Raw genomic sequence first — 26,042 nt, forward strand, 5'->3', positions numbered from 1 at the left:
ATACCCCAAAGAGGAATGACCCTTTCTGCAGCTCCCGTCGTGAGCGGGTGTCGGTCTACTTGTAAATTAAATGTCGGTCGGTGGAGCGGCCCTCGTAATGACATCATAGACGTAATGATGTAACAGACACAAAACTACTGCTTCTTTAATATGTAGAACATGATATATTTTAACTTCCAGTTCGTTTGCAGTCACTACAAAGGGATTAGTGTTGTGATTCGATTTACTATAATATTAACGTTATATATATATAGAAATATATATCATTATATCTATATATATATCATTATATATATCGTTATCATTATCATTATATATCGTTATATATCGTTATCATTATATAGAAAATGATGTTGCTATAAAAAAAACCGAGGTGAATTCCTTACTTCCTCGGTTATTAATATTAGTGCCGAACACCGCTCATCATTGATCATGAACCATACACCGCTTCAATCCATTAACCTTCCATTCACGACATTGGGATCAAAGTATTATGGTTATATTTACGATATTATTATGACGAAAACGATACTACTGAAACAATACATTACTGTATTAAGAAACCTGGGCTTAATTTGTCCGAAGCGGTCCGAAGATGAGTCTTAACGCCAAGGCCTATATGTACCATACCGTATTGTTGAAGGAGACATAACGTCTATGCTTTCGATATTTGATGATCATTTTAACAATCGGTTTGTTTGTGTTTCACACTGAATGAAAAACGAAAAGGTAGAGCATGGTGATTGTGATATATGACAGGTTCGACGATATGTTCGGCCTGAACGGCATATAAATCAAAATGGCGGAGTGCGGAGAGTCAGCTGCTGCACCGCCGTAATGACATCAGACATAATTGCATCACCCTGTCATGTGACCGGATTCTCAGCTCTGATTGGTATACGTTTGAGGGGACATACATACATACATACATACATACATACATAGACAGGCAAACACTGTTCTAGACGGCTCTGCCTGATGGGTTATGCCGTAAAAATTAGGGACCAAATAAATGCTTTGAGGTAATTTTTGCCCATATCATTAAATGTGGTGTGGCTTTTCCAATGTGAAATTTGGATTTTCCTGCTACCAGAAAACCACATTTCATGCCAATGAGCCTCGATGGATGGAACATTCATCTGAAAGCTACACTTTTCCTTGAGACAGGGTAGTGTCGAGACTTGATTTGAGAAAGTGTCGAACAAGACTTCACAAGATGTACAGTGCCGATCCATGTCGGCATTACTTAGTTAATTCACAAATGATGGACACCAGGGTTTCAACTGAAGATATTTTTTTTTCATGTCAGTTTATATAGTGGTCCACAGTATGCCAAGTTCACTGGCTCTCTTTTTTGTTGACTTTCTCGGTGGCTGATCAACTGACGCCAAATAGAATCGCACGTATTTATTCTTATCGGTCTTTCACACTTGTTTCAAAAACCAGTTTTTCCACTTTAACAATGTCTGCTTTGGCGGAGAAGGTTTTACGAAGTGTTAAGTGAAAGCTGTCCGCACTTGAGCAATTGTTTGGTCTGTTTGGTCTGTGTGTGCTGTGTGTGCCCTTTCATGCATCCAGTACAAGCAACCAACCACTCTTCGACTCTGTAACAACTTGTGTCCATGACGTCTAACTTTCTACTGACTCCTGCGTCAGTGTTGCCGCATACCACGGCCACAGAGGGGAAAAGAGGGAGGGAGGTGTGAGAAATCTAGCATGGTTAAAGCAACTTTTAGGCCACCCTATACTTGCTCTTAAACAAAATGGCCTTTTCTCATGCTGTAGTTTAAAGTCTCTGCTCTTTTATATTAAAAATATTTTGTTTTTTTTCACAAGCAATGTAGTTCTCTCCTATGTACAATCGGAATACCAATTGGATATCATCATTAAGCCCTCATCCTTCCTCTCTTCTGAGTTGCCATCTATTTAGTGATGATAGTGATTTCATTGTCTCATTTCTGAGACCTAATGACTCTTACTATGATCTGCCAGTTTTCTCAATCTTGAGTAGCATTGAGAAGGGTTATTCAATTGGTTCCACTCACGAGTTCCTCGATTTGATCGAACCCCTTTCCTCTTTGCCATCTACTCTCCCCAACATGCAATTATTTTTCTTTCCAAATTGCCACCATATCTTCGGCAAATGTGACCAAAGTACGAGAACGAAAGGCGTTGTTATTATTAACGTTATTAATACCAAAATCTTCTTTCACATTGTTGTTGCTTCTCTTCTCTATCCACAATATCCATAGCTCTATTCTCTGCCACCAATTCCCAAAAGTATCCAGATGTTGCCCATCTCTTTTGGTCATATTCCATCTTTCAGATGAATATGTTGTGATGGGGAATATGTTAGCTTTGACTTTAGTGTGTTTCCTGATGTTATGATTAGACCATATCCTGTTCCAGTTCACCATTGCTGTCCTCCCCATCCCTAGCCGCTGTCTAATTTCCTTTTCGCAAATTCCATCATTCGTTACCAAAGCTCCTCAAACCCCGAAGCACACTGCTATATCTAAATGTTTTCCATCTTTGTCGATGGTTTCTTTTTCTTTATCTGCGGCAAATTTGTGTCGTTTGCATTATGTGAGATTGTTACCCTCTGTACCACAAGAATGAAATGTAGTTGGTCCAGTTCCCAAATGCTTTTCTCAACATGTATTCAACATACAGTGCATTCAGAAAGTATTGAGACCCCTTCACTTTTTTCACATTTTGTTATGTTGCAGCCTTATGCTGAAATCGTTTAAATTCATTTTTCCCTCATCAAGCTACACTCAATACCCCATAATGACAAAGAGAAAACAGGATTTTAGAAAGTTTTGCAAATTTATTAAAAAGAAAAAACTGAAATATTGCTTGAAAATAGGGCAAGATGGAGAAGATTGTCATGGGGACCGCAAGGCTAACCCCCGCTCTAGCAGGGAAAATGGCCTTTAAATGCCTGGTTGTTGTTGTTGTTGTTGTTGTTGTCTTGTTTGGTTTGTTTAGTCAGTCAAGTCCACATGCAAATCAACTTTAATATCCAGCCAATGGACAGCCTACTTTAATATTGCTCCCCCAATCAGTTTGACAATGGTGTCTCCTTTTACCATAACATTTATACATATAACTTAATCACAAGCTCATGTTGTAACTTTAATGTGGATTACTGTATGTCCAAATTATGAACACCTGATCCTAAGTGGGTGTTTGCCTCTACCACCCATGGTTTGAGGTATGCTGAAAGGCTCACGGGCTCGACTAGCACGCCCAATCAATTGTAGGTGTTCCTCAGTAAAGTTGTCTGATTTAACCATGAAATATTCGTCTAATTTAACCACAACATGATTATGCTGCTCAAACTTGGTAATTCTGATCACTACGTGGCACGAATGTGCAAGAGCAGTTTCACTTTTGGCCTCTCCCCCTGGGGAGGGGTCAAAAGGTCAAGTACCAAAAATGCAATTACTGACACATTTTGAAACCTTTTTACAGTGTAGCCCATTGGGCAGAGCAGTCTAGAACAGTGTTTGTCTGTCCGTATGTATGTATGTCACTCAGTAACATACACCAATCAGAGCTGAGGATCTGGTCACATGACGGGGGTGATGTGATGTGGTTGTCTGTGATGTCATTACGGTATATGACTGGTGACTCCACACACCGCCATTTTGATTTCTATGCCTTTCGGCAGAAAATATCGTCGAACCTGTCATATATCATAATTTAATTACCATGCTCTACTTTTACGTTTTTCATTCAGTTCAGAAACACAAGCAAGCCGATTGTTAAAATGTCCATCAAATATCAAAAGCATAGGTGTTTGCGGGTCTTCCAACGACAGTACTGGTACGTATAGGCCTTAGGCTTTATGCCTTCATGCCTCATCTTCAGGCCGCTTCGGTCAAATTAGCCCAGGTTTCTCAATACTGTAGTATCATTTTCATAATAATAATAATAACGTTAATAATATAGTAAAAATAATCGTAACACTGCAATCCCTTTGTCGTGACTGCAAACTTGCTGGATTGAAGTGGTGTATGGTTGGTTCATAGTTGACTCGAAACATATCGAATAAACCAGTGTCTCAATGCAATCTTTTCACTTGCATGGTGACAGACAGCTTAGACTTTAGAGACTTGGAGTACTTCAAAATAATTTAATACTTACAGTAGCCCTGGTGTTGGGCAAGCGGCTAGGGTGAGGGCTTAGGATCCTAGGATCCTGGGTTCGAATCCCGGTCAATCGCTGAATTAACGCCAGGGGGTTGACTCAGCCTGTCATCCTTCCGAGGTCGGCAAATTGAGTACCAGTTCACTGGTAATTCCCTGTTTGTCGTAAAAAGGCGACAAAAAGGGTTGGCGTCAGGAAGGGCATCCGGCCGTAAAACATTGCTTCAAAAAGGGGACCAAAAAACAACAACAACCACGGTCCCCGAAAAAGGCCAACCCCCGCTTGCGGGGAAAAATGGCCTCTAAAGGTGGTTATATATTGTTACAGACACGACTTTGATGTTAAAGTGGGCCGAGCGGAATGGCCGTCGTGTCCGCACAAATTACCCGACTATACTCGACGTTGACGAAGTCGCGTTACGCTGGCTCAATAAGAAAAAGAAGACACCCGGCTGGGTTATAAAATGACGACACCAGGGATACGGTTCTCAAGACCTCCGGAGGAGATTATATTCGTTACGGAAGGTCAGATTACAGGGGCTAGAGGTAAAGCACAGAAAAGATGGGCACTTAGACACAGGCTTATCTTAACCCCGGACAGACGACAGGTAAACGGGACAACGGCTGACTCACACGGGGATTGATGGCTAGGAAAGGCAAGGTAGCGATGGCTCCAGGTGCACCTGGGCTCGGGGCAGGATCAACACGGTTCGGTCCAGAGATGCGGGGAGGTCTCGTCGCAGCGCTCAGAGGTGACGTTCTTTCTCAGGCGGGTCTTTCTCAGGCCTCTCCAAACTCAGGCGCATCTGTTTCAGCGCTCGCAGGTCCGTCTTTTTCCAGCTGGGGGCGCATCTCTCGTTCCATCCGGCGCGTGGCCGCGTATATCCGGCGGGGAGTGACACGCCCTCGGCTCGTTAGCTCCGCCTCGTGGAATCGGCACGTTGCTTCTCATTGGGTGCGTGCGGGGGGTTTACCAGGCTCCGCCCTTGACGAGGAGCTGACAAGGAGCCCCTTCGTGGTAACCCCGTGGAGCGCATGGTCTGGAGCGCATCGTCTGGAGCGCATTGTCGATGGCGGCGAACCGAGCCGGTGGGAGGACGCACACTCCCCCCCGCGCAGCGCCGTGCCCCTCTGTTGTTGTAGACGGGGAAGAAGATGGGAGGAGGTATGGGAAAGGTCCTAAACTCACTACTGGTGCCATATAATCACATTCTGGTGCAACGAAGAGTCATAATTAATGGAAACGAGGCCTTAACTGACATAGACTAAGAATAACTAGCAAGATGTCCGAAAGTTGTCTACGTGTGGTGCGGTGGACCTGGGCACGACATTTAATGGGGGAATAAGGGGAAGGTCGGCTCTACTGATTGTTATTTACATGCAATGGGACTAGGGAATGGGGGATTGGGGAAAGTTGGGGAGTATTGGAGAAATAGGGGAATATTTACAAGCGGATATGGAGGCCAAATTCCATATTCGCAACATTGCACCCTTCTCTACCCTCGGGGCGTCCCGACCCGATAAATTTTTACCTACTTTAGTGTGGCACGCAATGTAGTTCCCTCTACTATTAACTCTACCCTGAGTGCGACAGTTTTACAGATATTCACGAATGAGTAAATATGTCCCCCTGCGACGTTGCACCCTTCTCCTCACAGAAACACACCCACAGGATAACCGAATCCGGAAAGAATTCTCAAACTAAACATACAGCCGGTAGGGAGCATTATTTACAAGATTACGCTGATATCTACACTACGATCCAGGACCTGTCTTTGGAGGAACACATGCAGATGTTATGCATAGAGAGAGCGCGCTTGCCAGCATCGATACACCAACCCACGAGTGCTCTGTGGCCGACGGCCTTTAATAACGTGCAGAGCACCCTTTCCGAGCATCAAAAGCACCACCCCACCACCAATCGGTGCAGTCACCATTGTTCATTGGAATAAAAATAAATTCGACAACCCCTAACCCTGCAGGTGTCTCTTGCTCTTCGTGTGGCCTTCAGTGGTGTTAATTAACAGTGGTTCACCTTTATGGCATAGGTGCCACGTTGACCCATAGGTCCATCCCCGGGTGGTGCTTGGCCGCAAACGAACTGCGGTCCATTGTGGGTGGCCACAAACATTGCGGTCCATATGGTGTATCGATCCCGGCAGCAAACAGCGAAAGTGCAGGCCCACAACTGCGCAGCCAGCACCTCTCTCTCCTCTCTCTCTACCCCAAAGCCAGATCCTCGGAGGTGGGAGACAAAAGAAGCAGACAAGTGAGTAAGGTGGTAAGGGCGCAAAAGTGCACGCAATGTAAGGTGATGCACACTGGGGGCACATGGGAACCAGGTGAGACAGGTACGTTCCTATCGTACGCCCCCCCCCCCCCACCAGGTAACCTACATGGCCCCTCCCTTACCCCTTACTGTATCCACACAACACAACACTACCCATAAACATCTACTTTACAAATCAACAAACATCCCTACTGTCTTCCCTGTTCCTCCCATATACCAAATTCGTCTTCTCTCCCTCCTAACCAATCAAATTTGCCATTTTCAACTCTCATCAAAATTTGCCATCTCCAACTCAACATCATAATTTGCCATTACCAATTCATCATCAGTCCCTCCTAGGGAGGGAGGGATGGAATCACCCCAATGTCTCATCCACGTCGTGATGCGTCTCACAAATCCACAGCAATCTCATTTCCTGCTACAAAACAAAGAAAACACAGGTGTGGAGTCATCATCATCACCACAGGTAAGTGGCTGCGTATGGTGCGACAGGTTCATCAATCCTAACTATTTCCTAAGTGACTTTAACAATTTTACACTACCCGGGGTCTTTCTCCGGCCAAACCATTGGCCCTCTTACACTATGGGTTCTAAAAACCAATTCCCATTGGCCAACTGTGGTGCTCTTCAATTTGGGGTCTCACTCCCCCGATTCATCTCCCGGTGCCCTCGCACAATTTCTGGGCTGCGGCGTGTACCTCTCCCAGTGGGTCTACCCACCTGCACACCTCCACCACTGCAGTTGCCTCCGAGCTTACCTGCTCCTTGCCCTAACCTAACTACCTGGGGAAGGCCCTCTGGCACTCTCCCCACTCGGTGCCCTCTCTGGCACTGGGCTACCCGGGTCCGTCCTCCGGATCCTCGGGCCCCATCCACAACTCTACCGGCTCCCAGAGCCCACCTGCGGCCTCACCTGGCCGACATCCTCACAGTGGTGGAGTGCCCAACCAACTACACACACTAACAGGCTACACGCCCAGCCATTTCCACAACACTAATGCACCCATTCACAACACCATTCTGCAACCGCACCACAAGTGCCAATATCCAACCACAATTTACCTATACCCTCTACCTAACACTTACACTACCCGCCCCGGGTACTCGTGAAAGGGGTCCACTCTTCCCCCATCCACACCTTCGCACCATGCACACCACTCCGTACCACTCACTCCAACTCTCTCCACACACCTGTACCTGCACACCTGTGCTCTCACACCTGGTGCCACCTGCACCCTTCTCTCCCCAAGCGCATTCGCGCTGATCCACACACTCACTACTCATACACTGCTCCACACACCTGTCCAGTTGCACACCTGTGCAATCACACCTGTTCAATTCTCACAAACACGGCATCATCTCAGCTAACTACTCCCTTCTGAAACTTGCGCTTCCCAGTCGTCCCTTTAAACTATTGCGCTCCCTCGTCATTATCATCCACACTAATCTACCTGTGTCCCTACTACAGGTATCAGTCACTAACTAAACTTAACGTCACCTACTGTCATCTTTGCTAGATCCCTACACACAATATCCTAACCCACCCGGGCTAGTTTTCACTGCCATACACCCCATAAGCTATTGCTCCTTTGCCCCCCACCTGTGAGGGATGGTGGATTTGCCATCCCACCACATCGGGGGTCTCTCACTACCAATTTTGCACATCAAATTTCAACAAATTAAAAATTTGCCAATCACTGCCCATCATCTGCCAATCACTACTGCCAATCCCTTGCCAATCATCAAATTTTGTTTTTCTCTAATTTTGGGTCCAAAACACTAACCTCATCACCCAGTCTACTCACTACTGCCTCTCGGTGCGCCAATTCACTTCTAAAGCTCGGCTTTGTAAAGCCAAGCCATGAATGCGGGTTGTTCTGTGCCAGCGGCTGGATGCGTCCGGCACTCGGTGCAGGGATGGGGGCTTACCCGTGCCGAGATCCCACGCACCATCTCGGCACGGAGCCATCCAATGTCCCGCTCTCGACCTGCCGGCACGTCTCACCAAAAAGTGGTCGCCATGACGACCCTTTCTATCGGGCTGCCCGCTCCGCCTAGTGGAGCACGGACGCGGCCGTTCAAAGCGAGGCCCGGCACGCACCGAGGGCCCGATTCGGCTATAAGTCGTTCTAAACTCTACCCCGTCTAACGTCGATGCTTCACTTGGACGCTTACACCCCGCAGCCCGTTCCTTGCTCACACATCCAGCCGTGCCCATGTTCCTCGTACCTTTCCTTACACACCCAGGTACACTCATTCCACTCACAGCCTTGGTCACACACCTGACCACCGAACATTTTGGCACACATTCGTTGCTCGCACACCTCACCAAAACACCTCTTCGCGCCCCCTCCTTGGTCACCTCCTCTGTGACAATCACAGGTGTGCCCTCATTCGCACACCCAACCACGTGCCTCACCACCAACTCCAGCGTGCATTCCCACTCACGCTCTACCATTCCAGGTGTGCATCCTTCCATCCCAGGTGTACATCCTCGCTCACCTGTCACAACCAACTCACTCTCCTTGTCACTCTCACCACTCTCACCTCCACTCGTGACAACGCACTCACCCTTACTCTTGACAGCACACTCTTTCCTCATGCACCTGTCCGTCACACACCTTTCTCGCGCACACTCTCCCGTTACACCCTCTGTAACACTCACCACAGGTGGACACTCTTCCTTACTTCTGACAGCGCACTCTTTCCTCATGCACCTGTCCGTCACACACCTTTCTCGCGCACACTCTCCCGTTACACCCTCTGTAACACTCACCACAGGTGGACACTCTTCCTTACTTCTGACAGCGCACTCTTTCCTCATGCACCTGTCCGTCACACACCTTTCTCGCGCACACTCTCCCGTTACACCCTCTGTAACACTCACCACAGGTGGACACTCTTCCTTACTTCTGACAGCGCACTCTTTCCTCATGCACCTGGCCGTCACACACCTTTCTCGCGCACACTCTTGCGCACACTCTCCGGTCACACCCTCTGTAACACTCACCACACCGCGCTTCCACGTGCTCCCTCGCACACGCGCTACGACCGACTCACTCTCGCCAGCACACTCACTCCTTGGCACGCACTTTTTCCTCACACACCCCAGAGTCGGACTTTCTTGCACACCTCCTTTTTCGCACACCAGACCTGTCGCACACTTCACCAACGGCCTCTCACGAACACCCGGGTCCATCTCGACCCCCAAGCTTATTAAATCCCCTGGCGCATCATACGCACGACCATATTGGTCACCACTTACACCGGGTCCTCTTCCTCTTCGCTTCTCCTCCATCACCTGCGAATCCCTCATCCGGTTAATGGGCACATCATCACGATCCGAACACAGACTTTGGACCAATTCTTTTATCTCCTCTTTTATCTCTTTCTTATCCCCTCTCCGTCGCTTCTTAATTTCGCTCATCCCTTCTTCCACTTCTTCTAGTTTCTGCTTCACCTCTTTTATTCCCCGGTACGTCTCCTCCAGCTCGTCCTCCAAGGCTACCTTGACCGTTTCCATGTGCGTCCTCACCTGCCGGTCCTTCGTCTCCATTACCTCTATCACCTCGTCCAACCTCGTTGTCAGTCCCTCACGTACCATCTGACATTCCCTCTTTGTCGCTATCAAGTCGTTTTTTATGTCGTTTTGTGTCGCTTTTAGACCTCCTAATACCGCAGTGTTCCTTTGAACCTGCTCCACTAACTCCGTTTGTCCCACCGTCAGCTGCTCCACCTCCTGCGTCAGGACCTCTATGCCCCCTTGTAACTTTACAGTCCCCTTTCTCACCTCCTTCTCCATGTGCTCCTTACAGTGCCTCACCTCCTCGCGCACTCCTCCGACCTCCTCACTCACTCCTCTTCTGATCTCCTCTCCCATCACTTGCATCTCCTGCCCAGATGCCACCCTCATCTGCTCCATTTCCTCCCTGTGAGCATCCAGTTTGGTTTCTACCCCCATTCTGACCCCCTCGATCTGCTGCCCCATTTGGTTAACTTCCCTTTCCGCTTGGTCCCTCATGTCCCTCAATTTGCCTTCCATCCTGTTTTCTAACCCCTCTAACCCATTTTTCACTCCCTCTATTTGATTCTCTTGAGCGGCCATTCTGTTTTCTACCCCCGTTAACCCATGTTTCACTCCCTCTATCTGATTCTCTTGAGCGGCCATTCTGTTTTCTACCCCCGTTAACCCATTCTTTACTTCTTTTATCCCGTTGTCTAACTCCTCCCCAGTACCTCTCGCTTCGTCCCTCATTACCCCCATTTGGCCCTCTAATCGCCCACTATCAACCCTCATTTGCTCACTCTGAGCATCCATCCGGTTCCCCATTACCCCCATTTGGTTATTCATTACCCCCATTTTTGCTTCTAGCCTCTCCATAAGGGCCCCCATTTGCAACATAAAAAGGTTCGGATCCACCAGGGGCGCTGCCACGGTCGCGGGCGCGGTGACCAGCGAGGCGCCATTTTGCGCTCCCGCAATGTCGGGCACAACGACGCTATTTTGTGCGTCTGCTACCCTCGCTGCTTCGCTCTCCTCCTGTCCCTCCTGTCCCTCAATTTGGTCCTGGACCGACCCTGCTTCACTCTCCCCTACCGGACCCCAGCCGTCTTGATCCGCCATAGCGCGACTTTCAAAATTCGAGTTTCGTAACACAAATCCAAATTTTTTTTTTTTTTCGTTATAATTTCGGCGAGCGCAGTAACCGCGGGACCGCGCTCCGAATCGATTCGGTCGAGCGCCGTACGCGCTCCGGCTCGATTTTCCCTCCCAAAATTTGGGCCTAACTAATTTAGTCCCGGGTCCGAATCTCACTCCTCGACACCAATTGTTACAGACACGACTTTGATGTTAAAGTGGGCCGAGCGGAATGGCCGTCGTGTCCGCACAAATTACCCGACTATACTCGACGTTGACGAAGTCGCGTTACGCTGGCTCAATAAGAAAAAGAAGACACCCGGCTGGGTTATAAAATGACGACACCAGGGATACGGTTCTCAAGACCTCTGGAGGAGATTATATTCGTTACGGAAGGTCAGATTACAGGGGCTAGAGGTAAAGCACAGAAAAGATGGGCACTTAGACACAGGCTTATCTTAACCCCGGACAGACGACAGGTAAACGGGACAACGGCTGACTCACACGGGGATTGATGGCTAGGAAAGGCAAGGTAGCGATGGCTCCAGGTGCACCTGGGCTCGGGGCAGGATCAACACGGTTCGGTCCAGAGATGCGGGGAGGTCTCGTCGCAGCGCTCAGAGGTGACGTTCTTTCTCAGGCGGGTCTTTCTCAGGCCTCTCCAAACTCAGGCGCATCTGTTTCAGCGCTCGCAGGTCCGTCTTTTTCCAGCTGGGGGCGCATCTCTCGTTCCATCCGGCGCGTGGCCGCGTAAATCCGGCGGGGAGTGACACGCCCTCGGCTCGTTAGCTCCGCCTCGTGGAATCGGCACGTTGCTTCTCATTGGGTGCGTGCGGGGGGTTTACCAGGCTCCGCCCTTGACGAGGAGCTGACAAGGAGCCCCTTCGTGGTAACCCCGTGGAGCGCATGGTCTGGAGCGCATCGTCTGGAGCGCATTGTCGATGGCGGCGAACCGAGCCGGTGGGAGGACGCACACTCCCCCCCGCGCAGCGCCGTGCCCCTCTGTTGTTGTAGACGGGGAAGAAGATGGGAGGAGGTATGGGAAAGGTCCTAAACTCACTACTGGTGCCATATAATCACATTCTGGTGCAACGAAGAGTCATAATTAATGGAAACGAGGCCTTAACTGACATAGACTAAGAATAACTAGCAAGATGTCCGAAAGTTGTCTACGTGTGGTGCGGTGGACCTGGGCACGACATTTAATGGGGGAATAAGGGGAAGGTCGGCTCTACTGATTGTTATTTACATGCAATGGGACTAGGGAATGGGGGATTGGGGAAAGTTGGGGAGTATTGGAGAAATAGGGGAATATTTACAAGCGGATATGGAGGCCAAATTCCATATTCGCAACAATATATATATATATTTTTTTTTAATAGTATTTGCTAACTGGTATCCCCACCCAGGTCATACTATCTTCTTAAATGAAAGTATCAAACAAGGCCGGCTACGCTGCCGTTAGACTTTTGGTCTTGTTTAATGATACTTTGTGTATGCAATAAACATTGGGGGGAGGGGAGAGCGGGGCACATTCAATATGTAACGATTTTTTTGGATTTGACTTCCCGTTCATGCATCAGGTGGTGGTGACTTTGGAATCTTTCAATTTTGCTTTAGGTTTGAAGTGTGGGGAGTTGCAGTTGCGTGCCATCTACTTCGCTCTAGTTTATAAATGTATAAACTCTTTACCCTGTGTCTGTCTGTGCATCTGCATGTTGTTGTTAAGGTGACGTGCTTTACTGATATCACCTCCCTATAAAGGAGGTTCCTCTGTGTATGACAGATATCCTACTACTTTACATAAAAATGAAAAAATAATTATGTTTAAACAGAAGTCCTCACGCTTCACAGAAGCCACAGCTATAACCTTTACCACAGAGTATAGACGAGTCATTGCTGTAATTATTTTCATGATGCATATGAATGACATAATTTCGTTCTATGCATTTCATGTAGGTGCTGTTGGTCTAGCACATTCCTAAAAGAGCACAGAAAGCTATTGTAACAGTGTTGTGTGTCAGTGAGTGAGAGAGTGAGCCTGCAGTGTGGTTCTCAGATCTACTGTAATCTATATACCACGGTGAAGCATCTGCATTGTTAAATGCTCTGTCTTGGGTTTGTTTTTATAGTATTGGGCCCATGACAGGAGTGCTTGTCACGAAATATGTGGCAAATAAATAATCATAACCGTTCTATTTAGATTGAAACCCCAAAGCAGTTTGAGTTCAGCCACAGATACATTAATGTTTGATCACAATATCAGACCTAAAATTTGCTCGCCAGTAGACAGTCAAGTATACTGTGTCTCAGAAATTGGAGCGGCTTTCACCACCCCAGCATTTGGTGACGTGGTAATCAAGTCATATTTGACCTTTCATCATGTTCTGCTACTGCATTAATGCCAAGTCTATGTTTTAGTTATTTCTCATTGCACTTCAGCATGAAACGTAACTAAAGCATTCATTGGGAGAGGTGTGCGCATGTGCATGTCTACACACGCTTTTATGTATGTACTGTACATGTGTACATTCACTGAAAATATTCAGTTATGCTGTTGGTTGATGGAGAACCTTGTGTTCGGTTCAACCAAGTCTGAAGGTACTGATCTTGATAGATCGAAACACTTACAATAATGGAATGTAGTGTTCACCTGTTGACTTGGTCATTCTTCATAAAAACGGATGTAATCTTACTATAATGGAGCAAACATGGGTGTCGGGGCAAACATGGTGAAACTCCAAAATTGGCATTTAACAGTTCTTGGGCCTAGACAGAGGTTCTAAATCTGGTTCTACCTCTGGTTCCAACCCCAATACTGGCCTTAAGTGACTACCCATGGCCACTAGACGAGCACGTACTTTAGCCTTACTCTGGTGCACATATGGCCTGAGCTCTGCTAAGCTGAGAAGGATACTGCCCTACTTTGACAAAAGGAAGCAACTGCCTGAAAGGAGTTTTCTTGTAAATGAGGAAAATGTGTTTTTCTTTCTGCTCTCTTTGGCAGAAATGCCAAATATCAGAAATGATATCTCAGAAATGGAGGGTCGTGTTACTTTATTTTGTGTACGGACGTGTAGAGCATACCTCAAAATACCTCAAATACCCTAGAACAAGTGATAACTCAATTTCGACAAAAATGACAGTTGCTTCCTTTTGTCAAAGTAGAGCAGGATAGTCCTGCCCATATGGTGGGAGTGCCTTCTAATGAATCACAAGAATGCTCATGGAAGTATGCTAACTGCTATGGGAAACAAGAAGTTGATGTTTTGGGCATAAACCCTTTCTTAGAGCAAAAGAGTAGATAAACTGTGAAGATAAACAACACTGTTAAGACTAGTTTTTCAGTCTTCTTTTTAAAGATGTATGCTTTAGCCCTTTATGTGAAATATTGTCTCTGGGAGTTGGAAGCAATTTCTATCTTATTATCTAACCAATGCCATTTGTGTACGTGGCACAGGATCGTAGTGTCTACGCCATTTGCTGCTACTGCGTACATCCTGCTGTGGTCAGTACCCTCTTCGACCATGTCTCTGCAAGCCAAAATCATGTGGTACCTACTTTGGTATTGTCTCTTTCAGACACTCCTCACGGTATGCATCGCAACCATAAGTGAAAAGAATCACGTGACTTTGCCGCATCACTTTCACATAACTCGCAGGTCTATTCACTACCTCTGTGAAACCTGTATTTTCTTGGTAAAGTACACCAAACTATTCATTTTGATATTTGATTTCCATAATCTTAACAGATCGAGTGTTTGTGCTGCTGAAGCAGTTTCGTGGCAAGGGTTAGACTGGGTGGTTTTCCATTGCCTTCCCAGCATTGTTTGTCCATGCTGTCTCCTTTTAAATGCTGTGTCAAGCAAGGAAGTGGCACGTACCATTTAAAAAGTCTTTGGTGTGACTTGGCCTGGATTTGAACCAATGACCTCCCAGACGCAGAGTGGACACTCTAACTGTTTCACCACCGAGTCTGGTTTACGAAACTAAAGAAAGAACCGCCTTTAGAGGCCATTTACTAAGCTATACCAATCCTGTAAAATGTTCAAATATGTAAATCTTCATGTCAGGCAGTGGAGGTTGAAATGAGGCTTTTCTTGTAAGTTTACTTCAAAGAACATAAAAGTTGGAGCTGCAAATGGATGGTAAAAATACAATAAATTGTGCTTCCCAAATCCTTTTGTTGTGCAGTGTAACGCAATCATTGTTTCTCATCCACAGTGTTACCATGTTCCTTATTCAGCTCTAACAATGTTCATCAGCAGTAAGCAGAAGGAACGAGATTCTATCACGGCTTACCGTAAGTACCTTGCATGTACCCTTGGGAGCCCATGGTAAACCAAACCACCAGATGACATAATGCTCATAGGACTTTTTTCCGAGTAACCTCACTATCTTCTATATATATAAAACACTGTGTGTGTGTGTGTGTGTGTGTGTGTGTGTGTGTGTGTGTGTGTGTGTGTGTGTGTGTGTGTGTGTGTGTGTGTGTGTGTGTGTGTGTGTGTGTGTGTGTGTGTGTGTGTGTGTGTGTGTGAGAGAGAGAGATGTTACCGGTAGACTCCTAAACGGAGAGGCTCACGTACTTGATATTTGGCACAGACATGGCCATTGAGCCTGGGACGAACATGGCCGACCTAAAAATTGATTTCATAATTTTTTTTACCATATTTTTACCTCAGCGCGAAATATTATGACCGGAATCTGACCGGTAGCAGAGCAGCGCGCTGATTCGCTCAAAGCGATCACGTGATGTTCGTTGCTGCCATTAACTCAGTTACGCGTTCGCACGTATTTCAGAGCGAAAAGCAATTGCGTTTTTGCCGGGTGCTTCTGCATGATTAGCATTTAGCATGATTTAGCATGATTTATCATAGATAGTAGCATGTTTCACATAGATTTTTTTTCAGCGAGCAGAAGTACCCGGCATTGTACGAATAATATATAGATAGTGCCGTGTAGGGCGGAGTGATGCCACTGTGGGAGGGACCGAGCAAGGTCGCTGTGGGCGGGACCGAGCGAGGCAGCTATGGGCGGGACCGAGCGAGGCAGCTATGGGCGGGGCCGAGAGAGGTCGCTGTGGGCGGGGCCGAGCGAGGTCTGCGTTCGTGCGTTGCCGTTGCCTGGTATAAAAAGATGGTGCTTGATGCTCTCTGCGTCAAGATACGGACTTGATGTCCGTATCTTTACAACAGACATTCCCATGATGATGATGATAAATGTAATACCACTCAAGGAAGGCCCACAACTCAAGAGTGGAAAAAAACAATAAAATGAACAAAAATACGGGGAAGGAGAAGCAACCACTCAGAAGAATGACAGAAAATCATTTCCCTTAAATTTACCGTGTTCACCAACTAGCACGACCAGATACAGGACACCAAAATAATTTCCCTTACACATATCGTGTCCACCAACCAGCAAGACCATACCACTTACCTCTGGATCAAACTGTATTTCAAATATTCAAACGGTTTTTACATGCTGCCGTCTCCTAGCAACCAATGAAATTTTTCAAAAATATTGTAGTACATTTATTTTTTAATAATGTACCATATTTACGGCAGTATATTTATTTACGCCATGAGTAAGGAAGGAAAATTTCCAGCACGCTGATTCGCTCATTCGCGCTCATTGATGACGATCACGATCACGTGATGACGTGATCACGTGATGTTCCTTGCCGCCATAAACTCACAGCAAGTAGCATAGATTTTAGCATGATTAGCATTTAGCATGATTTAGCATGATTTAGCATAGATAGTAGCATGTTTCACATAGATTTTTTTTCAGCGAGGAATATTATACACGGATTCTGACCGGTGGCAGAGCAGCGCGCTGATTCGCTCAGAGCGATCACGTGATGTTCCATCTCCGCCGCCAGTTGGCTTCACTTTTCACGGAGTATGAGCGTTCTATATATTTTCAATTCAGTGCGCCCGACTCGCTCACGTACTTGATTTGTGGCATAGACATGGCCATTGGGCCTTCACGGTGTAATTTGTGCGAGGCTTTTGTCCGAGTGAGCTTGAGTCGAGAGGGCGAATGTACGGGTTGGGAATGTACGGGTCTCCCTTCCCCCACCCGGCAACGCCGGTACTGGAGGGCATCACAGGATCGGTGAGTCTCCAAAAGCCGCTTCGTGCTGTTGCGAAGATTCAGGACGATGTCGCGATTGTTGTGCTGCTCTCCGACCATGAGAACTGCAACGTCATTGTTGACTGGCCCTCCCCTTCCCCCTCCCCCCTCCATCCTCCCCTCCCTTCCCCCTCCATCCTACCCCTCCCTTTCCCCCTCCCCCCTACCCCTTCCCCTCCCCCCTACCCCTTCCCCTCCCCTCCCCCATCCACCTCCCCTCCCCCATCCCCCTCCTCCCCTCCCCCCTCCCCCTCCCACCCCCCCCTCTTCTCCCTCACATTTATACACTGAATGCCGGGTACTTCCCCCCCCTCTTCTCCCCTCCCCCCTCTCCTCCCCTCTCCCCCCCCCTCCCTCCTTCCCTCCCCCCCCTCTCCTCCCCTCCCCCCCCTCCCTCCCCCCCGTTCCCCTCCATTCCTCTTCCCCCTCCCCTCCCCTCCCCCGCCCGGCAATGCCGGGTACTTCTGCTAGTATTTCATAAAGTATGGGAATACGTGACTTTCAAAATGATGTAAGAATGCTAAACAAGGCATTTTTCACATGTGCTGTATGTTTTCATTGACTCAGTTCTGCTCGATGGGCACTTTTAACCTGCTGTTACTAGCCAGAAAAGTGTAATTAAAATTGTCTTTTTAACATAAGTTTTAGCATTTTGACAAAAGAGTGGCCATTTCAAGATGGTTGACCATAACTGTTCTGTTCCTGAATGTAAATTGGACTCACAAAATATAGCAAATACAAGAAATATCCATGGATGAGGGGAGTTGAGTTCTTACTTTTTCCTGTTATTACAAGTGAACAGCGTCAGTGGATATAACACAACACACACATGGGCGGATGCTTCTCCTTTTACCAATAGATGCAACAATCTAGTATAACTTATTTTGTGGCCCTGGAACGAAACAAAAAAAAATATTTCTAAAGGCAGCTGCCACCACTCATCCCAAACATGATTTATATAAATATAATGATTTTAAACTTACCAGCCACAGATATGACAGACAGATATGATTGGTGTTAAGAAGTAACCAAACCAGATATGATGTCTCTCTCTGGGAAGTCCACCTGAGTATTGGTGATGACTGCGTTCTTTCCAATAACAGACGTCCATTAAATAAATGACCAAACCAATCCTTTAAAGTTCACTCACTGACGAGGATGATCGGGTAGTTCATAGGTCTTGCACAGGACTTGCACGGGCCCACATTGTCAGGAGTTTTTGCAGTACAGGCTGAAAGGTATATAATCTTTTTGGCAAGTTGATCAGAAAGTTCTCCAAATCTTTGGTTGGTCAGAGGCACACACTTTTCTCGCAGGCACTTTTCTAAGTATTTTCAGCTTTTTTGGAAGCTTTGTGGGCCATTTTATGTTACAATCTTCATCTGGCACGCACGATATACATTTGGCCTCCCTGACGAACCTCATTGCTAGGGATTTCTGCACATGTGTACCATGCATTCTGGGATGGACTATGTAATTTTGTAAGTCCTGTATTGAACACAGACTCATTATAAGTTAAACTTTTAAACATTTGTAACAACAGTAAAGTCTTTGTTGTAGTCTGTCCAGTAAAATTAGCACCTAGAGAAGGTAATGCAAATGCATGCACATTAGAAATTAATCAGTCCATGCTATTTTGCCCATATAAGGTAACACTGCTGTTCTGCACACTTGGATAAATAACTTTTTCCCAGAACTTTTAAAAGTTTATATATTATGTACTGGATTTGAGTGTAAGAGAATGTTTAATGTTTGTCAATACTGGTTTAAGTAAGTAAATCAAAACGAAGCATCGGTTATTCTGCTGGTGGTGCTTCTCAGGCATGATGGTTGAAGTGCTGGGGACTGTGATTGGTGCAATATTGCAAGGCCAAATTGCGAGTGCTTTCAGCAAGCACACTTCCATAAAGTGCTACAAGGAAGGATTCAATAGCTCACTTTCTACCTCCAATCCCATGGTTGTGGTCGATCCTAGTTCTGGGATCACACCAGCCATCCTGGAGGACTTGGTAAGTTTATTTTTGCAATTTCGGTGCATTACAGTATAGTATATTTGATAGAATGATGGCCCATAGTTGCATTTTTCACGTACCCCAAAACGTTAGTGACTCGAAAGTGTATTTTATTATCACACAACTGTGACATAAATGACACAGTGTACTGATAGGCAGTCTTCATGCGGTGCGGTATGTGGTATTAGTAAGGTTGTAATTTAAAATTTACTTTGTACGAAGCAGCAGATGCAAGATATTGCCGTCTAGTGATCTTGGGTTTCTTGGTTAATGTATTTGCAAGTTTGCTGCATCTTCCTGCAGACCACATACAGGTCTAGTGCACTTTAGAATTATTAATAGTACCTCTAAATTTGGCGATATTTCATCATATGAAGTGCATTTCAAAAACCTTGTCGCTCCGATCATGGCGAACGGAAATTTGGAGTCAAAATTGATGTCAATTATTCGATTTTGAGGGTGCCCGACCTGGCATCCAAAACCCAATCACTTGTAAATTTTGGGAGTCAAACGCTAAAATTAGGTGCCTCGGGCACACGGACACGCGATAATCTCAAGCTCTGACTATTATATTCCTAAGGTTTATACAATACGAGCTGGGGTACCTGGCATTGCCTGGTGCTTGTTTTAATCATGTTGGTATTTTGAAGAAATCCATTTTTTTTAATTTTTTTTTTTTTTTGTTCAATATTTTGTGTGGACATAAAACACTTCCTTACACCCACTAAGGAATGGGCTCGGGATCATTTCATATTACCTTTCACATTTAATATCACCTACAAAGGCTTAATAGAGCGATTTATATAAAATAAAATAAATCCCCCAAAATTTCAACTTTATTTTTTTTTCCAAAATTCTCTAAAAATTTTTCAACATTTTTGCCAAAAACACAGTAAAGTATTTTTGAAAGATTTTTTTTGTGAGGACCTAAACACTTCCCTACACCCATTAATGAATGGGCTTGGGGATCATTAAATGTTACCTTTCATATCTAATATTACCTTCAAAGGCTTAGGCATTATAGAGCGATTTATAAAAAGAAAAAGAAAAAAATCCCCTAAAATTTAAACTTTTTTTTTTTGCCTAAAACACACTCCGACACTCACTGATGAGCCTATAAAAGTTTAACGAAGATTTGTTTCGCCATCTGAAGGAAATGGTGAGGCCCAGACAGAAAACATCTCTCATAGTAGAGATATAATAAATAGCATTTTTATTTTCAATTAAATAATTTTTAAATAATAGATAATAAATCATTTTTTCACATTAAATTGTAGCATTTTGGCTTTGAATTACAGTAACAGGGATCTTGTAGCCCATGGATAGGAGTTGTCTGTGGCCTTTTAATAAGGTTAGGTTTCCCACCACTGACATAAAGGAATAAAATGGTTTAAAAATGAAAATTAGGTTAAAGATGTTAATAAAAGCATGAGAGCAAAGGAGGATTGCAATCTGCCAGTACTGCACCTCTTTGGCTCCGACGAAGGGTTTACACCTGAAACGTCAGCTTTTCCTTGCTTCCCACAGCAGTTAGAACACCTCAATCGACATCCCACTGATGTCATCCTTTGTTCTACCTGTCCACCAACGCAGGTTGAACCTAACCCCAATGAGCCTTCACCAACAGAACTAGTTCTTCATTCTTCTTGCTTGGAGTTGGTTTGACAACTCTGAAATTTGGATAAGTTAAAATCAAAAACAATGAGCTGATGTATTCCCCATTTGATGTTTAGGTGGTTTTCTTGTAAGAGAAAAATGATTTGTATAATTGACCCAAACGGCTTTATTAATTTGACAGTTTTTCTTTTGTTCTTTAATACAGATAATAAATAGAATATACAAAATGAATTGTCATCTATTCTTATCTGTCCTTTGCCTCCTGTGTCCCCTTCAGCGTATCGGTTACGTGGTGGGAGCCGCGGCCACTGCAGGTGTATTCTGTCTTTGTGCAATTGTCCTGTGCCTCGGCGTGAAAGAGAAAACAAGTGTGTATACTCATTTGTTTGGATGCAATCTTTTTTTGTTATTATCAGCATGGGTTGTGATTTATTTTGTTACAGTATGTATGTGTATACATTTAAAAAATTGTATCTTACTGTATACAAATTATAACAGTGTGTAAGTAAAAATGGGCTTGCAGGATTGCCTAGATGTACACACACTCGGTTTAGGTTTTGTATCCTACTGATGGGCTAGGTCTGCATCTGGACCATTCGTCCTTGTCACACACCAACATCTAATCTGCTTGGTCTTGTCACCTACCCAACTATGGGTGACAACATACTAAGGAATTTCTCATCTTGGGAGTTGAGCAAGCTCAAATTAGATGGTGCCTACTTGCTGAATGGACTCTGACTTTTCCCAGTGCAAAGAATATTGCTATCCCAATGGAGTGTGCAGACAAACGCCGCAGATTGGTCGCTCTATCTCCGGCCAGTCTGGGCTGCTTTGTTATCCATCAACCATCTACTGGGTGGACTCTAATTGGGATGCTCCTGAGTTGTTCTTGTGAAGTCAGAGAAATCGATACCCCTATGTGGGGATTACAAAATGCCAATCAACAAATGTTGCAATTTGGACAATTACCCCATCTTACTACAATTCACCAAATGTCTGTCTGTCTGTCTGTCTGTTCCCAGGTACCGCAAAAACGGCTGAACCGATTGCAACGAAATTTTGGGTGGGTAATCCTGGGACCCCATGGAGTAAAATAGGCTATATTGTTTTTCCAATTTTTCCAGTTTTTCCAAACACGTTGGAATAATATTTACCGATATGAAGTGATGTGGCTTTTATTGAAATTCTACAAATACTGTTACGATTTTGATGATTTGCGTGTGATATGATTTAACGGATGTTTATATAAATCGTTTAAAATTAAAAAAAGCCTTCCATTTTTGCTATTTTGCCTTTTCATTTGGGCCTCCCAATTGAAGCCCCGCCCCTAGGGCGGGTACCGTTGCTCGCATATAGAATCGATGATCTGTCCATTAAGAGGTTTCCATGGAATATCTCACTATGAACATGCATCAAGGGCTCTGCAGATACAACTGACTGGCTGACCATCAGTTTGGATTCTGTCCCAGTCATTAAACTCTGGACATACTGCTCCTTGTCTCTCAGCAATGGTTAGAGGCCCTAGATCTCAATCAATACCTCCAGACTCCTTGTACATCTCAGGCATTTGACATAGTCCAGCATCCTGTGACATAGTCAAGGCTGCCTTCATTCCTGGTTTTCTAACTTCCTCGTCTTGTGCAGTGAACACGTTGCTATCAATAGAACTTGCTCCTCTCTCCCAGTGGAGGATGGAGTTTCCCAAAAGTAGTGTCTTGGGCACACTCTTGTTCCTCATCTACATAAATGACCAGTGTGATGCTCTTAAAAACCCTCTCTTCCTTTTTGCAGACGACACTACATTGTGTCAACACACTGCTAGACAGACAGCAGCTACATCACTCTCTGTTGATCTGGAATTGATTAAATGCTGGACTGATAAATGGAACATATCCTTCCGGCCTGGAAAGTCTCACACTTGCCCTGGAAGGATCGTGAAAAACTAACCCATCTATCTGTTTCCCTGATCAGCCACTGTTAAAGGTTCAGTCTCTTGAACTTCGCAACCTCAATACAAGCCACAAACTCTCCTGGGCCAACCACATAGCACTGCTGGCCTCCAAATCCAGCCACAGACTGGCCATCTTCCATCGATCCAAGTCTTTCCTTGGAAAATCAGAGCTAGTCGCACTTGACAAGGCCTTAATCTATAGCTTAATGCAGTACTGCTCCCTCCTATGGACTGGCACCCCAGCATCACAACTGTCTGTTGTGAATTTCATAGTTTAGATTTCTCAACACTATTTGAATCTCTCACGATGAGGCTGAAGCACAAGTTATGTTGCTTTCACATCGCAGGCCGGGCGATGCTCTGTCTTTTTTTTTTTTTTTTTTACTGCTTTTCTCTGATATGGTTACCGGGATGGGTTCACAAAAACGCAGGGCCATTGTCCTACACAATTTAGTCATCCAGAGACAACTTGATCATGTCTGCTATCAGTTTTGTAACCCAGTCATTTCCAAATGTGATGTCTCACCACTCGCTGAACCTGTTGTTAACGGTGACATAGTTGCCGCAGGTGATATAGCAACACTCATTGAGGGTTCGCTTTGCACCTCGGCAATCATTCAGAGTTAGGCACCTATCTGCCTGGATTTGTAGCTCTTACGAATACATTCATTACTCTTGTACTCGTGACCACGACATCCATTACTCTTGTTTCAATCACTACTGTATTCATTACTCACACTGCAGCTGTAGCCCGGGTGTGTGAGTATTGCAATCTTTCCATCTGTCGGTTTGTCCGTTTGGCAGCAGAAGAACTGGACAAAAAGGGCAGCGAGGATTGCCAAGTTTGGTACAGAGCTTCATCGTGTGAATGTATCGGATGAGTTCAACTTTGAGCTTACAAGGAAAATGTTCAATGAAAAGTAGTAGAGCACTACATTTACAAACACCTTGACCATGTGACAGTAGAGGTTATCGCTCTCTGGATCGGAATTGCACTCATAGAAAACCGGTATGAGTCAACAACTCTAATTAGTGCATTCTAGTTTCTCTTGTATTTATTATTACTGCATTCATTCGCTTTAAGGGGTGGAGATTTGATGGATCGGATCCACCTGTATTCTGGTTCGAATTTCTCTTGGCGGCCTGACCGGAAGGCGACAGTGGAATGGGGCAGAAGCAGGACTCTGAGGTGGCCGGCATGCTACAAGTCCCATACTGTTCTCTTGCATTTATTGTCATTGAAAGATTGAGTGTACCTCAAACATACATGTCTGTCGGTTACTTAACGTGCAGAATCACAGTAACCTGCAAGTATGGGGTTCATGTATGGGGTTTTGTTGTATGAGGTTTATGGGAGTTAAAAGAGACTGTGGGTAAAGATTATAGATGAAATGAGATAGCAGTGCACCACCTGCTTTTGGAGGGAAGAGTGGAATCAAACTGCGTTGGGAAAGTATATCCACAGATAGAAGTGAGGAAGAAACCCGTTCAGGTTTTCAGTCATCAGTTGCAGTTTGCAGTCAAAAAACGACCAGAGGACAGGCCGTTGATCTTTCTGCTATGTAAGAGCAATAGGACTTGTGATTCAGCATTTCTGAGGGAGACGTCGACAATGCTGAGAGCCTCAAATTCTACAGAATCCAGAAGAGACAGATGTGACCACGCTTGGGTACGAATCCGTCGAAAGAGAGCAGTATGCCATTGAGCTATGGACGAAGGCATATAGGCTGGACCACTCCTTTTTTCACCTTCAGATGCATAGCACTGCCGAACCAGTTTCCTAGGCTATTGGGCACAATCCTGGACAGGTCGCCACTCCGACGCAGGATACTCGAATGGCTCATTCTTCCCAGTAAGCTGGTACTCATTTTGCCAACCCAGGAAGGATGACTGGCTGAGTCGACCTACCTGGTTTTAATGTAACTGCATGACAGGGGCTTGAACTCAGGACTCTGAGATCTCAAGCCAGCCACGTTAACCGTTAAGTAAACAACATGCTCATATAGACTGAGTGGTTGTTGTGTTTTCAAAGAAACATTTGGAACAGCAGAGGTTGCCCAGTCGACAGCGGGCTTTTGGAGGCCAGATTTACTTTCTGGTTGACCCAGCAGAGGGAATGGCGGTTGGCAAGGCCTAGACGTTCAAGAGACTGAACCTCTTCAAATGGCTGATCACTGATTATAGATAGGTGCATAAGCTTGACAAGCTCCTTCTGGAGCAAAAAGGTGAGAATAGATTTTTCTACTATTGAAGGATATGTTCTGTTGATCAGATCAGCATCAAATCAACTCTTTATCAGACACCGCTGTCTCTGCCTGTCTTTGAGATGAGGGTACATTTCTGTACACCACAATATGGAGTTGTCTGCAAAAAGGAATATAGGGTTTCCCAGAGCATCGGAGAGATTATTTATGTAGATTAGCAACAAAACTGCTTTGGGGTACTCGAGTCTCTTTTTAACTCAAAATGAAACAACTACAGGACCAGATATTTCATAGGTGAGCGCATTACCAAGTACCATACCTGCTGTCCCCAAGCTTACAAGATCCAACCTCCCATGGAAGTCTAAATGAAATGTGACTCTGCTTCTCTTCCAAAATATGATAGGATCATGCACATTTGAGACAATAAGCTACGTGCAAGGGTTTTGTCCCATCTGTTTAAACATATAGCTGACAAAAACCAGTCGATATTTTAATTTATTTATTTTAGATATGGCATCATTCATCAACTCTGCAACCAAACGTGGACAATGACGTTGGGTTAGGTGTGCGATAAGGATGAATTAATTCGATTTTAGTAAAGATCTGGATCCTGAAACTATAATTTCACCAATGATGGGTCCAAAACCGATATCAAGCACGATATCTCAAAACGGTGTGGACCGACTCAGATGAATCTTGGTGGATGAGCTGGATAGGTGACGAGAACAAGCCGATTAGATTTTGTTTAGGGTCCGGATCCAGATCCAGCCTATTAATGGGACACAAAACGTAAACTCTTCAGCCTGGCGGAGATACACGCCCTACCGAGTGCCATTATCGTTACCTCCGCCACCGAAGGTTGATGGAGGTTATGTTTTCACCCCTGTCTGTTTGTCTGTCTGTGAACAAGATATCTCAAACGGTTGTGGACGGATTCCGCCGAAATTTGGTTTAGCAAAAAGTGACAAAAACAAGTATGTGACAAGAATGAAATGATTAGATTTTGGTGAAGATCCGGATTCGGATCTGGCTAGT

General features: G+C 45.3%; 1 protein-coding gene across 1 annotated transcript in view; it reads left to right on the forward strand.

The window, feature by feature from the left end:
- MFSD2A (MFSD2 lysolipid transporter A, lysophospholipid) overlaps nucleotides 1-26,042 on the forward strand; it is a 188,188-nt gene that overhangs the window by 108,935 nt on the left and 53,211 nt on the right. The window contains exons 5-8 of the mRNA XM_078783177.1: nucleotides 14,544-14,676; nucleotides 15,307-15,385; nucleotides 19,045-19,232; nucleotides 21,130-21,220. Coding sequence (XP_078639303.1) covers nucleotides 14,544-14,676; nucleotides 15,307-15,385; nucleotides 19,045-19,232; nucleotides 21,130-21,220 — 491 coding nt within the window. The remainder of the gene's footprint in view (nucleotides 1-14,543; nucleotides 14,677-15,306; nucleotides 15,386-19,044; nucleotides 19,233-21,129; nucleotides 21,221-26,042) is intronic.

The sequence above is a fragment of the Myxine glutinosa genome, chromosome 8 (genome assembly GCF_964187855.1).
Source record: "Myxine glutinosa chromosome 8, kmMyxGlut1.1, whole genome shotgun sequence".
Classification (NCBI taxonomy): Eukaryota; Metazoa; Chordata; class Myxini; order Myxiniformes; family Myxinidae; genus Myxine; species Myxine glutinosa.